The sequence below is a fragment of the Muscardinus avellanarius genome (genome assembly GCF_963383645.1).
Source record: "Muscardinus avellanarius genome assembly, chromosome: 17".
In the NCBI taxonomy this organism is placed as follows: Eukaryota; Metazoa; Chordata; class Mammalia; order Rodentia; family Gliridae; genus Muscardinus; species Muscardinus avellanarius.
Genome location: NC_137803.1, coordinates 41,726,296 through 41,744,283, shown reverse-complemented (window position 1 = coordinate 41,744,283; position 17,988 = coordinate 41,726,296). Strand labels below are relative to the sequence as shown.

Below are 17,988 nucleotides of genomic sequence, written 5' to 3'. Positions count from 1 at the left end.
CAGCTTTTGCAAAAGGCATATACTGCTTTCTCATATTAAAAAAAATGGAACACCGGGTGTGGTGGCACACACTTATAATCCTCATTCTTGGGAGGTGAAGACAGGAGGATCTTACAGGTTTGAAGCCAGCCTTGCTGGCTTAAGAGACACTGTCTCCAAATAAAAATATAAAAAATGGGTGTCTGGGAGTGTAGCCCGGAGGTAGAAGGGTTTCCAGGAATCCTAGTATCACCAAAAAAAAAAAAAAGGAAGAAAAAAGGAAACATCTGTGTAGATGACCTGCTCACAGTGACAAACACCAGAGCCCGCTGCACAGCAAGGTCGGTGCAAGGGCCAGCAAGCCCAGGATCGGAGCCTGCCATGAGGCAAGGCCATTTCTGGGGCCAGTGAGGCCAGGACAGGAGCCTTTCTTAAGGCAAGGCTGATGCTGGGGCCTCCGAGGCCGGGATTGGAGCCTGCCAAGGGGTGAGGCCGGTGCTAGGGCCAGCAAAGTGGGGATTGGAGCCTGCCAAGGGGTAAGGCTGGTACCTGGGCCAGCAAGGCTGGGATGGGAGCCCGCTGTGAGGCAAGACTGGTGCTGGGGCCTCCAAGACTGGGACCGGAGCCTGACATGTGTTGAGGCTGTTGCTGGGGCCAGCAAGGCCAGGATAGGACCCTGCCTTAAGGCAAGGCCAGAGCTGGGGCCAGAGCTGAGGCTGAGATTGGAGCCTGCCTAGTGGTAAAGCTGGTGCCGGGGCCAGCAAGGCTGGGATCAGAGCCTTCCATGGAGGCCAGGATCAGAGCCTGCCAAACTGCGAGACCAGTGTCATGGTATTCGAGAGTGGGATCAGAGCCTATAATGTGGCATCCACAGAGAAATACCACAGAAAATAAAAAATCAGATGTTTTCCCTAATATGCAAAAATTAGGAATAAATGGGTAATAGGAGGAAATCTAGTTGAAGAAAGGGCCCTATGGAGGAGCAATTAAGGTGACCTATCAGAGGGAATGGGAGGGGGGAAGATGGAATCTCTTTAAAGCACATTATGTATTTAAACAAATATATCAAAGTCAATCACTGAATCAAGCATGGGATCAAGGGAGAGGGAGGGAATGGGATGGGGATTGGATAAAAGATAAATGGATGATGTGTGCTTGTATATCCTCACAAGTCCTGTAATACATTGAGATGTTTGACTACAATACACCAATAAAAATATATTAAATAGCCGGGCGTGGTGGCGCATGTTGTAATCCCAGCATTTGGGAGGCTGAGACCTGGAGGATCGTGGTTCGCGGACAGCCTCAGCGACTTAGTGAGGCCCTTTGCAACTCAGTGAGACCCAGTTTAAAAATAAAGAATAAAAAGTAGGGCAGGGGGTGTAGCTCGGAGGTCACAGGCCCCCTGGGTTCCATCCCCAGACCCGCCAAAAAAAAAAAAAGAACATATATATATACACAAATATATATATAATAAAACGTATATATATATAAATTATATTATATATTATATGTTATATTAATATATATTATATATTATATATTATATTAAAAATTATATTATATATAATAAAAAAAAAACTTCTGGGAAGATGGCGACTGAGCAAAACGGGGCTTACGAGCCCCGGTAACAACCAATCTCTATTACCACAAAATCAGCGCCTTTCATAGCCAGAAAACACCATCAACAGAGAAACAAAAAATGTAATTTTAAGGGACAGAGAAAAAGAGGGCTGTAAAAACAAGACACCAGAAACCAGACAGCAGTGCTGCAGCCGGAGCCACGGCGTGAAGCGGCGAGCGCCATTTTGCCTTGCAGCACCAGGCTCCAGAGAGGAAGGGAACTCATAACTGAGCTCAGAAACCAGAGAGGAGATACACCGGCCTCACGCCCGAGAAAGCAGCAGCAGTGCCTTACTGCTAGCGGCAGTGGCGAGTTCACCGGACGGCACCAGACCAACGCACTCAACAGCCCACCAAGCTCCAGAGAGTAGCTGCGGAAAGCGAGCCGAGGTGAGCCGCTGCGGAACAGCAGGGCGGGATTAGGCAGATTTCTCGGCGCAGAGAGCAGCTAAAGCTCCCAGGGGCTGGGCTCAGCGCACCCTGAAGGGACTCAGAGTGGAGTTCAAAAAGATAAAAGAAATATGCCAGCCTCACGGCCGAGGGCGTGACAGTGGCGCCATATTGTTACCGGCGGCGGCAGCAGCAAATTCACCGAGTCCACAACAGCTCCATCTACGCACTCAACAGTGAGTCAAATTGCGGCCCCTAGAGGAGAAATCCCAGTACTGTACTCCCAGGGACTTGACCCACTGAGGGAGTGGTGGTGGCAGAGATATTACACCATAGGAGAACGCCCAACCTGGCACCCCCCATGGTCTAAAGCAGCCTCGATTGACTCCCTGGGTCTGAGACTCTGCGATACATCCCAGTAAAGGAGTAGTGGGGACTGAGATACCACAAACTCGAGATCCACAGCACCTTAAGTGAAGTCGTAGTGACCTAGGGAAGAACCAAGAGAAGGCACAAACTTCCGAAATCATGGGAAAGAGGAATAACAATGGAGCAATGAATGCCCACAACCCCACAACATCAGAACCTGATAAAACAGAAATTCAGAGATTTATAGAAGATCAAATCAGGAAAATAACTGTAGAAATAATAGAGGTGTTTCAAAAAGAATTCAGAGAGAGCCAAAGAGAGATAAAGGATGCAATCAATGAAGTAAAGTCCTCAATTTAAAGTACAAACAATGGATTAGACCACATGGAGAATAGAATCTCGCTTCTAGAAGATGATCATTCAAAAAATGAATGCATAGTTTGTAATTTAGAAAAAAATTCCAACAGCAGGAATCTGACATTGAAGAAATATGGGCCCATTTAAAGAGAGCTAACCTAAGAATAATTGGAATAGAGGAGAGAAAAGAAGGTGAAACCAAAGGGATTAACAATCTTTTCAAGGAAATAGTAGCAGAAAATTACCAAACATAGAGCAAGAGGTTGATACACAGGTCCAGGAAACTTATAGAACCCCTGTTAGAGAGGATCAGAGAAGAGGATCCCCACGCCACATAATTGTCAAAATGACCAATGTGGAAGCCAAGCAGAGAATCTTAAAGGCAACAAAAACAAAGGGCCAAGTGACATTCAGAGGCAAACCAATTAGAATCACTCCAGACTTTCCAAACCAAGTCATGAGTGCCAGAGTAACATATTCCAAACTCTGAAAGAAAACAACTTCCAGCCAAAAATTTACTACCCAGCAAAACTTTATATCAAATTAGATGGGGAAATAAGAAGCTTCCACGACAAACAGAAACTAAAGGAATTTATGTCTTCAAAACCAGCACTAGAGAAAATACTCAAAGAGATTAACTACAAAGAAGAAATAGGTAACACACACCAGAACCAGAGAAATAAAATTTTCCATCCAACAGACTACTAAGATTGGTTATCTGTGGAGATTCATTATTTATGTTAGTCTTTTACCTATCTCTAAATTGTATTGTTTGCTTTTATTGTTGCTAATTTTTAGGATTTCTATTTGGAATATTAATATACCTTCAGATATAGCATTTGGAAATGTTTTATCCCATTCTATCAGTAACTTTTAACTCTGTTTACATTGTCTTTGGATATACAATATTTTTTTATTTTTTAGGGAGTTTGTATACTCTTCTGTTGCCTGTGCCATTGAAATCATATCCAAGAAATCACTGCCAATTTCAATGTTGTGAGGTTTTATGACCCAGATTTTCTTCTAAAAGTTTATAGTCTTAAGATTTATATTTAGGTCTTTTATCTATTTTGAGTTAATATTTGTATAAGGTGTTAGGTAAGGGTCCAATTTTATTATTTTTCATGTAATTATTATTTTTCAACAATATTTAGTTAAAAGATTATTATTTCCTCCACTAAATGTTCGTGGAAACCTTGTCAAAAATAACTTGACAATATATGGAAGAATTTATCTCTAAGCTTTTATTTAACTCCAATGGTTTATATATCTGCCTTTAGAACAGTACTACACTGTTTCAATTATTGTAGCTTTATATGGTTTGAAATCAGAAAATATACATCTTCTAGCTTTTTTCTTCTTCGAGATTGTTTTGGGTATCTAGAGTCCATATTCCATATCTGGATAGATTTTTTCTGAAAAATAAATAAATAAGTGTATGATAGCTTCACCTAAAAAAAGAAAAGAAAAGAAAAAAATATTCTCTGGTAAGAAAGAAAGCAAAAAGAAATATTGAACTGTTATCTTTTAGTCATCAAAAGCTTGGTATCAGACAAATGAAACTGTTTTGTGAGATTATCATCGTTAATATTGGATAAATTGCTATAAAATTAGATGTCAACCACTAAGCCAAGCATGGGAAGGAGGGATGGGGAGGGAACGAGGTGGGGATCGGGTAGGGGCTAACTGGGCGATGTGTACATGTATGTCTACAAAAGTATTTTCTTTATACCATTATGATGTATGAATACATTGCAACAATAAAAATAAATAAATAAATAAATAAATAAAATATAAAAAAATAAATAAAATAAAATAAATAAATAAATAAATAAAAACACAAATTGAAAAAAAATCAAAATCAAAAGACAAATACTCACTGAGGATATTGAGGAATGGGAACCCTTACACACTGTAGGTTGGAATATTAATTATTATAGCCATTGTAATATATAATATGAAGATACCTCAAGATAATTAAAATAGAACCACCATATGACCCAGATACCCCACTACCAGATATATAACCAAAGGATGCAAAGCACTGTTCACAATGGGTAAGATACTGGTAATTTAATAAACGTATGAAGTATTATTTCAACTGGTAAATTCTCTAGGATCCCAATCTTTAAGACATGAATGGGGAAGAGGAGGGAGGGAGGTGAAACTTGGAGGAACGCTCCATGAGTTGTATGCATGTATGTCCCTATGTATACTTCAGTATTGTACATAATTACAAAGTACCACGTAAAAGCATATATTAAAAACAACCAAGATATAGGAATTGGGGTAAATTCTTTAGCTCTTAACCAAATGCTCCCTTCATCTCAGCAAGAGAGTTTCTCTTACACTGAATACATTTCAGGCTTTGAATCAATCTGACTTCTTCAGCTACAAGGCAAGCAAAAAAATAATAATAATAATAATACCTGCTTTTGTTTATGTGTGTAGGGGTGGGGTGTTACTGGGGATTGAAGCCAGTGGTATTCTACTACTAAGCTAAACCCCCAGTCCTCCTTAGTTTTTATGCTGAAATGGGGTCTAAGTTACAACAAACTAACAAACCTGCAATCCTCCTGTCTCAGCCTCCCAAGTACTGTGATTACAGACGTGAGCCATTTTAACCTGGCAAGTCCCTGCTTTTAAAGTGCTACTGTGATTAGGCCAGACTCTTAAAGTCAATCTTAGTACACAATATAATTATCATAAAAGTGTTATTCCATCATATTCCTAAATCCTCCCCATACTCCAAAAGAAGGTGATTATACAAACATGCAAGTTATTTGGGAATCATCTTGGATAATACACAAAACTTGAAGAGCCAACTGCAGACACAGGCATATTGGGTATGAAACTAAAAAAAATATAAGCACAGAGTAACTTGGGATAAAACTTATAAGATTCCTCTTAAACTTTATGTTTTAAGAAATTTTTGAAACTTTCATTTTACTTGGAAAGGTTTGCGTTTAAATTAGAATTCTGAATAGAATTATGCACTTGGATGTTTTAGAAGAATGTCTCCAATGGAAAGTCTTTGTCGTTGCAGATATAATAACACCTAAGAAGTCAACAATTATTCCTCAACCCAAAAATTTTAAAAAATTTCTTACAAGATAGCTTGACGGATATGCCATTCAAGTGCCTTAACTCTATTTTAAGCCTTATATAATCCTATTTTTAATATTTACTTGGAATTAATAAAGTCTGCAATAGCATCATAGTATGATTCAATTAGTCAGCAACCTATTGAACTATGTTGATTTAAAGCAAGGTAGTTTGATCTTAATTGGTGTATACTAATTCATATAATTGAGTCAATGGAACTACTTAACTTTAATTCTTTACTCATTTGAATTACAATTTGCAACACTTATAAAACACTAAGAGACAATAAGTCCTTATCCAGAAGACTTCCTAAATCATGGCAGTCTGGCTCAAACATATGTGATGGCTATCATTCTCTGCAAAATGAAATCTAACCCCTAACTTGTTACTAAACATCCCCCATAATTTCATCCCAGCTTACATTTCTAATCTCATCTGCACTATAACCTATATTTTAGCTGTTATAGGCTGTGCACTGTTCGCTGAAAATTTCCTGGATGAAATAATCTCTCCCCTGATACAAACATCAAACATGCATAATTGTTTTATGGATGCTGTGGATCTGAATGGTTATGACACCATGTTATTGTCGTGATAGTTAATTACAAAGGCACCCCCTGTAATGCAGAGGGTAATAGTCTAGCTGAACTGTAATATCTTAACTACAATGTGCTACTGTGAGACAATTGTGTATTACAGATTGAATGATAGATATTTGTGCAAGTTGGTATATGCACACCTCAGAAAGCGTATGAGATTATCTATTAAAGAAAAAATGATACAATTGGATATATATATATATATATATCTTAGCACTAAATATTTATATTTTAATGTATTTTATATACAAATGAAATTTATAATATTGAGAGAATGATTAAGGTCTTCTTTAACAACTGGGATGCCTCATTTTTAAAAACTAGGGAGAAATTAGGATATGGGAAGGACTCTAGGCAAAGGAAAAGCCCTAGTTGGAGTAATAGAGAGGCCTAAAGGAGGAGGTGTGTGGGAGGAGAGGGATCAACTTCAATGGACTTGATCTACTACATAAATTTGTCAGTGCCGCTCTCCTGTATGGAGAAGGTGGAGGACAAGATGGGAACCAGGGGGAGGCTCTCCAAGTGCTGTGTGCATGTATGTCTCTATCATTCTGAATTCCATTATAATGTATGATTACAATGTACCAATAAAAAATTAAAGATAAATGACTTAAAGAAAAAACTGGTTTCAACTGAAATGGCTTCTTACTCTAAGCTGTGTGATTTTTAGAAATTCACTTTAATTTATTCACTTTAATTTAAACCACAATTTTATATATGCAAAATAGAAAGTGTTAATTCTATATACTATTGTGAAAATGAAAGGTAAAATTTTATCTGTAGTGATTAACCCAAAAAGTATAGTGAGCACTTAAAATAAGGCATTAATATATTATTATTAATTTCATTGTATTCAATACTGGTAATTGCCTAATGATGTATGCATGCAGAAGAAATCTAGAAGGGAAATAGAGCCACTAGTTTCTTAGCCTTAAAGACTGTGTACTAGTGGGTGGTGGTGCACACCTATAATCCCAGTACTTGGGAGGCTGAGACAGAAGGATGGCAAGTTCAAGACCAGCCTCAAAAACTTCATCAACTTAGTGAGACCCTATTTCAAAATAAAAATAAAGATAAAAAGGGCTGAGTGTATAGCTCAGGGGTTAAAATGACCCTGGGTTCAATCCCAGTACCAAAAATTAAAAAGAATGGAAAAAAAAACCCAGGCCTGGTGGCACATGCTTGTAATCCCACTACTTGGTGAGACTCTGCTTCAAAATAAAGAATAAAAAGTAGAGTTGGAGATGTAGCTCAGAGGTAGAATGTCCCTGGGATCAATCTCCAGTACTGCCATTGGTGGGACTTTGGTACTTCAAAATGGTGCAATTGCCATGAAAATTATGTATTTAACATCATTTGTGGGGAAATAGATGGAACTGGAGAACATTATGCTGAGATTAGTCAATCACAAAAAGTATGGAATTGATGTTCTCCCTAATATGCAGAATCTAGGGGGATAAAGAGTTATAGGAGGAACTCTAGACAAGGAAGGAGAAACCATAGATGAGCAAATAAGTCAATCTAACTAAGAGGGATAGAAGGAGGAAAGAGGGAAATTTCCTAATGAACATGATGTACATCCATAAACATATCAAAGTCAATCACTAAGCCAAAGATGAAAAGGAGGAGGAAGAGGGAATGGGGGGAACTGGGGAAGAGCTAAATGAGTTATGTGTGCATATATGCCTCTATCATCTTGTACCCCTTTAAGATGTATGATACAAAGCACCAATAAAAATTAATTAAAAATAGAATTACCGTATGATCTACAGCAATTTGTGGGTATATATTGAAAAGCTGAAAGTAGAGTCTTGAGGTATTTGCAAATCCATGTTAATATCATCACTATTCACAATAGTCAAGAAGTAAAGTTTATTTCAATTTTTCTGCATTAGGTTAACCAGTTTTGCTAACACCATGAATAAATCAGATGTTCTCCCTAATAAATGGAAGCTAGGGAGAAAATGGGTCATAGGAGGAACTCTAGATGAAGACGAAGAAACTATAGGTGAGCAAATATGACAACCTGACTAGGGGAATGGGAGAAAGAAAGAGGGAAATTCCCTAATATACATGATGTACATTCACAAACATACAAAGACAATTACTAAGCCAAACATAAGAAACAGGGATGGGGGAAGGAATGAGGTGGGAATTGACGAAGGGCTAAGTGAATGGTGTGTGCATGTATGCCTCTACCAGCTTTACCTCATTAAGATGTACAACAACAATGCAACAATTAAAAAAATTAAAATTAAGATAAAAGAGAAGATAGAACTATTGAAGATACAATCATCAACAGATAAAATTTAAAAAGTGGAAATTAAGACAGGTATGGTGGCACATGCCTGTAATCCTGGTACTTGAGAAGTTGAGACAGGAATATAACAGGTTCATGGCTAGCCTAAGCAATATAGTGAGATATTGTTTCAAAGTTAAAAAAATTAAAGGGTCTAGGAGTGTAGCTTAGATGTACAATGGCCTTAGGTTCAGCCCCGAGTATCAATAAATGGATGGATGGATGGATGGATGGATGGAGGATGGATGGATAAAACCCAATGTCCATCAACAAAGGAATGGATAAGCAAAATGATTTGCTTATCCATTCCACAATGGAATATGATTCAGCCTTGAAAAGAAATTGTGTCACATTACCACAGCAAAGATAAATACTGAGGACATATACTAAATTACATGAATCTGTTACAAAAAGAAAAATACTCTATGAAGCAGAATGGTGGTTATCAGATGCTAGAAGGAGAGGAAGATGGAAAAGGGAAAGTATTTAATGGACAAAGAGTTTCAATTTTGCAAAGTAAAAAAGTTCTGTAGATACATTTTATAAAAATGTGAATATACTTACTATTTAACTGTGCAATTAAAATAATTAAGATGGTAACTTTAATGAGATGTGCTTTTTACCACAATTCAAAGAGATGGATGGATGGATGGATGGATGGATGGATGGATGGATGGATGGATGGATATACAAATAGAGACAGAGACACAGATGAACAAAATATAAAAGTTCTTATATGGTGGTAAATAAGCTGTTGTACAATGTTAAATAGTAGTATCTTATCATGTAGTGTCAGATAGGAAAGCAGTGTTTATTAATTAGCACTAACAATGTCTCATACATTATGTCAGGTTCTGAATATTTAGGGAAAATTACCAAATAATTACATAGTTGGCATATAATATGAGATGGTACAGCGTGATATGATGGGTTATGGCAAGAATCTGATGACTTCAAGAGACCTTAAGTTGGTAGAATCAACAGTATTCTTCCAAACACTAAGTACAGGAAAGGAAAAATGGGAGAAATAACCATGCCACACAGATTGTTGGCATTTGAGAGTAATCAAGTTGTGTTGCAACCCATGAATAAAGGGAATTTAAAAAGAGGTATCAGTTTGGAGAGAAAAAAATCACTTTGATATATTAGTTTGAGGGGGGAACACCAAGTAGAAAACACGAAATACAAACCCAGATTTCAGAAGATACCTAGTAAGTCATCACAACAGACATGTCTGCAGTCATGACTGCAATCATCCAAAAATTAAAGAGTGAGATGAGACAAGGATCCAAATACAGAAAAATTATTAGATTCCCAGGATAACAACTCTGTCATGATTAGGTTATTTTTCAAGTATAAAGGTAAATGACAAATTATTATATACAAACCTCAAAAATATATAGCACATGAACCATTATTTAATACTGGGGGTTGAACCCAGGGCCTCTAAGCTGCACATCAGGACCAATTTCATTTCTTTAACTTTTGAAACAGGTTCTCACTAAGTTCATAAGACTGGCCTGAAACCTGCAATCCTCCTGTCTCAGTCTCCCAAGTATTGGGATTATAAGTCTACACCACCATATCTGGTGTGAATCACTCTTTAAGAAAAAAAAATGATGATCAGAAATTAGAGCTGATCAACTCAGAGAAATAAAGAAAGTCAGGTTAAAAAAAGGATTATAAGCATTTAGATATGAACAAAGAAAAACTGTGAAAATTAAAGTATATAATTCAATATAAATATAAAATTCTAGCTGGGCGTGGTAGTGCATGCTTGTATTCCCAGCATTCGGGAGGCTGAGACTAGAGGATCATGGTTCGTGGACAGCTCAGCTACTTAGTGAGGCCCTCTGCAACTCAGTGAGACCCAGTTTCAAAATAAAGAATAAAAAATAGGGCAGGGGCTGTAGCTCGGAGGTTGAATGTCCCTGGGTTCCATCCCCAGACCTGCAAAAATAAATAAATAAATAAATAAATAAATAAATAAATAAATAAATATTCTGACAATACAATTATATCATAAGTATAAATATATGTAATAAATAAAGGCAATGTAGGCAAAATCAGAGGTTAAGTAATACAGAGAAAAAAGGAAGTAAATACGTGCTTGTTTCTTATTTATCATTGAATAGTATCAATGATAATGTAAAAATTTTAAATTTGAAATTTAAAAATTGAGGTATGTCTTAAACACTTAGTTTTTACTACTCTTCTCTATTCACTTTTGTCCATTAATTCCTTAAGTTTCATGTATTTCTTTTTTGTTACATTTGGTAATATTATATTTAATTCTTCTTACTTAAATTAGCATATGATTATCATTCCAATTGAGAAATTATTCTACCTGTTTATATAGAACTATCAGTCATATCTAGTATCCTTTTGATTTAGATATTTAGAACATATGGAACAATATTCATATTTAGCTGATAGTAGTTTTATCTTGATGAAATATTTGATGTAACTTTCTAACTTTTCTTCTCATTTCACATAGTTCTTTTATATAGTGACAGTATATCATTTTTAAAAAATCAAAGTCATCCATGCTTTTCAAAAGTAAAGGAAGAAAAATAAACATATAAATATACATATTTTAAATCTATGTCACAATGTGATTTTGAGTTCATAATATATATCTAACTGTAATTACATTATGATGTTCTTATTTTGTCAATGATACTTAAAACAATTGATTTAATTTATAGCATTTACTATGTGTCAGATATAGGCTATTTATGCCACATGATTTTTATTCATATAGACATAAAGAATATATTATTTCATAGATACATATATTATTACATATTATATGTAATATATACTATATATTATTATTTCTTATGCAAGATTCTTTAGGCAAGTATTATTAGTGACAATTTATAGAAGAAATTTCATCTTTAGGTAAGAAATTTCACCTGGTTCATGGCTCCAGAACATGTCAGGGGAAGAATTTATATCATGCTCTGAAATCTATAATTTTCCCACTATGTTTATTGTCATTTGCACTTTTCATTATATTCTTTTTAAAAAATGTTATTGGTGCATTGTAGCCATACATCTTAATGGAGTACAAGATGGTAGAGGCATACATGCACCCATCATCCAATTAGACCTTACCTGATTCCCACCCCATTCCCTCCCCCTCCCTCCTTCTCATGTTTAGCTCAGTGACTGACTTTGATATATTTGTGAATTTACATCATTTATATTAGAGAATCTCCCTCTTCCTCCTCCCATCCCTCTCAGTTAGGTTGCCTTATTTGCTCATGTATAGTTTCTCCTTCTTTGTCTAGAGTTCCTCCTTATCTTCTTTGTGAGTTTCTGGGCTGAGAATTGAAGCCAGGGCCTCTTGCATTCTAAGTAAGCACTCTACACAGAGATATATCCCAGTTTATCTTGTTTTATAATAAACAAGATATTTAACTTATTTCCCAAAGACTATAAAAATCAATGCAATCTAACACACACTAGAATTACTTTAATCTTTCCTAGTTGGACAATAAAAAGTCTTAAAAATACAACAACTATTAGAAAATAGTCTTTCTAATCCTGACATAGGATTGAAATTCTTGGAAGTTTTGCTGTAATATTTCTGTATTTGCTTCCTCGTCACTCTTTCCTCTCATGAAGTGGGTCTAGAGAGTAATTTCTTAAGGAGTAAAGAATTTCAGCTGGCACAGGAGGTTCACAGAAGAAAAACAGATGCATTCTAAATCTTGCCCATTAATCCCATGTGGTTACTACTAAAATAAGGAGGAACCAATGAAAAGGTCAAGAATTGTTTCCTTGGGAATACATACAGTCTTCATATACTAATTGGGTCTAATTTCCTCCTTATATTCAGGGAAGTTATTGTCACACATCTTCTGCCCTGCAAGTCTCATGTCAGAGAGGCCTCTAGTAAAGAGACCAGAGTCCCTGAGAGCTTCCATAGGCACTGTGAAAGGGACTGTCACAGATAATGTATTCTTTACAACAACTGCACAAGAAACCACTAAAGTCCGCTAATAAATCACATGTCTGGGATGCATTCTTGGGACCTATTTAATCTCAAAATTTATGCTACAGTATTTCCCACAGGAGAAAAATGTGTTGGCTATCACCAGCAATGCCCAGGAAAAATACATTACCAAAAAACGTGTCTCTATCTCAGGGACCACTGTTATGATAGTCCCTGTGTCACAGACACAAAGTATCATAATAGATTGCTGCACAGTTCCTCATCTTTGGTTTCTGGTGCAAATTCCAGATCAAGGACTAATATGAGGGATGTAGAGCTCAAGCATGAAGTTAGATGAAGTAAAAATGGATAAAGATTCCTCATGAGTTATTATTTCCTTTACTGTGATGTAGCATAAAAGATTTGTAAGTCAAACCATGATCAGAAAAGTAACAAAAATAGTGTCTATAAACCAACCAGACCATGAATATTCATTCTAATCACTGTACAGTAATCAGATCGTAGTATGCACAGCAAGAACAATATGAACTCAGACTACAGATTGCAGAAGTGAATAAATCATCATTTTAAATGATATAACCAAAGATAATGCATATTCCTTTCTGGCTGAAAATTTATTTGATATTTTATGATGGATTAAATATAAGAACAATACAGGAAAAGCCAAATTTAGAACTAAGTATCTAGTCCTACAAATAAATATAGGTCAAGAAAAATAGTACTCATGTTATTTGATTACAGTGCTAATACTCATTACTTTTTATGACTAAAAGACACATAACACATAAACTTACCATATTCATTAAGGTTTTAAATCAATGGGCTTTAAAAATACATAATATATCTTAGCTATATTACTAACAGAAAAGTTTAATGAATATTCTAATTATTTTTAAGTTTACCATTCATATTATCAAGTAGTATAAGATATTTGGGTAGTTTAGATCACAAATATCATATTCTGACTAATTGATATCAGAAAACAAAATATCAAAGCCGCGCATGGCGGCGCACACTTGTAATCCCCGCACTTGGGAGGCAGAGACAGGAGGATCGCGCAGGTTTGAAGCCAGCTGCGCGCGCTGGCTTAGGAGATCCTGTTTCCAAATACAAATGTAAAAATAGGTCTGGGAGTGTAGCCCGGAGGTAGAAGGGCTTCCAGGAACCCCAGTACCACAATAAATAAATAAATAAATAAGTAAATAAATAAATAAATAATAAATAAATAATAAAATAAAAGTTTAAAAAAAGAAAACAAAATATCAGAATCAAAATCTTCTAAAAACAAACTCAACTTGAAATATCAGTGAATTAAATATAGTGATGCTTATTTTAAGTTATCTCTGGAAGTTTGTTATAATCAATGTCAGACATTTGCCACATCTTTTGCAAAACTGTTTTAAGTGATTCATTATTTCATTCTTATAGATTTCTCACACCTTTAAATATTAATAGTGGGTTGGGCATGGTTACATATGCCTATAACTCTAGTACTTGGGAGGATGAGAAAGGAGGATAGCTGGTTCAAGGCTAGCCTCAGCAATTTAGCAAGACCCTGTTTCAAAACAAAAATATAAAATAGGGATGAGTTAGCTTAGAGGTACAAAGACACTGGTTTCAACCTCCAGTTCCATATGCAAAAATACTAATAGTGGTAATAAAAAATAAAAGATGGGATGCTCAGCAAATCATACGTGTACACACAAGTGCAGGTTCCACTGTGAACATAAAACAGCTTACTTGCAGGATGATGTTGCTTAGTGACCAAACACTACCTCCTCATCCACAGAGCAATCTAAACGTCAGAGACAGATAGGTTCCCTAAGCTTCAGACATGGCCGGAACAAATATTAAAGGGTGTATTTATCTTCCCCAATTGTTGGCAATTTTTGTTTTAAGTCAGTTTTCACATGCTCAGTTTCATCATCATTTAAGTTTAGGGTCTACGGGCAAGAGTATTTGCAATGCTACATTTATTCTTTTGAGTAAATAAGAGGTAGAGCCAAGCTTCTCTAACTATGAGATTGAAAAACAGTCTTGTTACAATTAAGTCTATGTGGTGTGTCTACTCTGTTATAGTATAACCTCCTAGTTGCTGTTTGTCTACCTTTCTTTCATTAAACCAAAGTAGTTAATTAGCCAGTGCCTGTCATATCCCCTTTTTTCTTTCTCTTTTTGCAGTAGTAATGATGTCTAATTATCAGCAGCAGTGGATTACTGCAACATCAGGAGCAAAGCATTTCTCACTGACAGCAAAGCAAGCCAGAAACCCTCAAACCTCCAGGAGCTTAGAATGATTCTTAGTCTACTCATATACCATTACAATCCATGCTTCATTTCAACCAGTATGTGCCTGTGCCTTAGAATTAAAATAATATTTTGTCTTGATGATTATAATCTTGCTTTTATGAAGAAAAAATGTTTTATGGGGAAAATAATTTGGGATGTTGGCAAATAGGATAGAAGGGGTCTTTTATTTGTTCTCTAACTCATTGAAATGATGATTGGCTGTCTCAGAGAAGGTGGAGCCTGTAATTCGATGTCAGAAGCAGTAGAAAAAAATCATAAAAAGGAATAGATAGTTCATGAATTAAAACCTCTTCGACATTTCCAAACAGGCTTGAATGAAAAGCAGAGCTCTTAAATACTACACGGAAATCATTATCTAAGAATATCACTCAATGAATTACATTTCTCTCATATATATATGGAGTCTTTACTGAAAAGAAAAAGACGAGTTACTTTAATATGCTGGAGTTGTCATTTGACAGTAGATGTCTTAGCAGCAATTCTTTAACTCCGTACTAATTTCTTTCTGAAGACAATGGGAAGTAGAGCATGTGGATGCTGGTTTGGATAACTGAGGTCTGTAGTTATCATCTTTCCTCAAAAACATTACAAAATTCATTACTTAGAATGTTTAATGTTTTAAAAGGATCCATATGTTAACACATATACTGGATGTAGTCACATCGACACAAATATACACTCATTGGACTGATATCAGCTACCTGATAGTGAAGCTACCTGATGGCTAAATAGAAGGGCATAAATTCAACATAAAAGAAATGGAAAAAAAAACCTTCCCAGGTAGCAGTGTTTCTTTAAAATATACATATTAAACAATATTTCAAGCAAATATATCTTAAATAATTATCTATCCATTCATCTAGAATCCTAATTTACTTGGTCTAACAAATTATTTTACCAAGTTCTTAATGTTACTCTCAATACAAATAAAATAATTCATTACCACAACCCTCTGGCTCATATGGAGGTAAATAAGCTTCGATTCTAATTCAAGCCAATATAGTCCTCATCATTTAGTAGAGCAAGACAATAATGTCACCATTGTCTTAAGCAGCACCACAGGTTAAAGGAGGAGACTGATTTGCTAATTTACATCCTAATAATCTTCTAACAACAGTACGTCTTTAAAACAACTTTTATGTGCTTTCTCTTCACCCTTATTTCCATTTCCCATTTTCCATTTAAATTCCAAAAGAAATATACCACCTCGAAATAACTATTCCTAGTTAATCCCAGGCAATCATAAACTGCTTTCCAAACCTGAAAGTGTCCTCATAATCTTGAGAAGCCTTTCATGCACATTACTTCCATTTTAAGATAGCTCCGTTAGAGATCCCAGAGCCTTCAAGAAGCCTCCTTTCTAGCATCCTCCAGGAGCATTGCGCGAGGAAACAGTTGCCAGCAAGGGAGGGGGAGAAAGGAGCAAAAGCTACAAAAATTCCACAACGAGGCAAAATTACAAAGGGTGCCAGAGAGCCTCCCCGCCCCCTCCTCCAGGCGAGCACCCACCGTGGCAGGAGGCTGGGAGGTCTTAGGCGTCTGATCTGCAACCCTTCCCTGTGGCCCACAGTCCCCATCTTCTTGTAAAGACACCAGTGCTGCTGCTCAAACCCACAGGCACCTGCGCAGGAGGCAGAGACCCACTCCTGTCTCCCTGCTAGTACCTCACAGCGACTTGGCTAGCGCTCTGTGGCCATGAGACCAGAGCCACCCGCAAAAGGAGAACACACACACACACACACACACACACACACACACACACACACACACACTATTTGATCGCGGCCAAACCCATCTCTTTGTTGTTCATCATCTAGCTGCCGCTTTATTTGTGCAACTGGCAAGTGAGGCGGGAGGGAGAGGGGAGGAGGAATCACCAGGACACTATCTACAATCTAAACAGTCGTGACAGCGATCTCGGGGAGCGATCCAGGCTTCGGATGCCCCGCGTCTCTCCGGCGACGGTCTAACAATAAAACCTGCAGCGTCCTGGGGCAAACCCACTGCCACCGCCGTGGCCGCACTAGGGCTTTGTGCCCATGAAGAGAGCCTGTACACAACCGAACAGAATTGTCTGTGCTCTGAGCGTGCGGCTGGGGCTCCGGCCCGGCCTCTGCGCGCCGGCGGCCGCGGGACGTGCGCCGGGCGCCCAGCACGGACGCGGGACAATGGCCCAGCGAGGACGCCGGACGCCGCCCGACCCGGGAAGCCCGCGGGCCCGAGGCCGGGGCGGCCCGCTCCCGAGGTGCGCTGCCGCTTTAAAATAAAGGACCACAAAGACTCCTCGGCGGGGATCGCGCCTGGCGACGCAGGGGGGCGACTTGGGGAGGGGGCTGGGAGGGTGGGGGCGCCGAGCCCTCCGCGGCTCGCGCTCCCCCTTCCTCCTCCCTCCCCGCGGGGCTGCTCGGCGGACAAACGCCCGGCGGCGAGCCACTCACCGTGGTCTTGACCGGCACGTAGAGCACTTGCTTGGCGCCGCCGCCTCCCCCGCGGACCTCGTCCGGCTGGCCCAGCTGGAAGCCCTTCGATTTGACCCAGAATTTAAATTTGGCGTTGTCCGTGGAGCTGGACTCGGAGCCGTTGAGGAGCTGGACGATCCGCTCGTATTTTTTACGGGTCACCGTCTTGGTCTTGCCCGAGTCCCCGTAAGTCCTGAGGCACCAGTCCTGGAACTGGCGGTACATGTCGCGCTCGCCCTCCATGGCCCGGGTGGTCGCCGAGGCTCCCGGCGCACTTCGCACCTGTTCACCCCGGGCTCATGAAACACGCAGCCCCGGCCACGATGCGGGGACGCGAGGTCCCGGCCGCCGCGGGAGCCTGCCTCGGGTGGGTGGGGGAGGAAGGGGAGAGGGGAGGAGGGTCCGGTTGGGCACCAGCAATCAATGCCCCTTGCTACCAAGTCTGGTGCATTCGTAATCGCCACGGACGTCTCGGACGCTTGGCCCGTCCTCTTGGAGATCGGCCTCTTTAATATTATGTGACCAGGACTATCC

The 17,988-nt window shown here is 38.4% G+C and overlaps 1 protein-coding gene across 4 annotated transcripts in view; it reads right to left on the bottom strand.

Annotated features, from left to right (window-relative positions):
• NOL4 (nucleolar protein 4) overlaps positions 1–17,697 on the bottom strand; it is a gene marked incomplete at both ends in the record, with an annotated part of 335,519 nt that extends 317,822 nt beyond the window's left edge. For all 4 annotated transcript variants that reach the window (XM_080714434.1, XM_080714433.1, XM_080714435.1 and 1 more), the window contains one exon: positions 17,434–17,697. In XM_080714434.1, the coding sequence (XP_080570560.1) occupies positions 17,434–17,697 (264 nt within the window). The remainder of the gene's footprint in view (positions 1–17,433) is intronic.
• Positions 17,698–17,988: the final 291 nt, after the last annotated feature.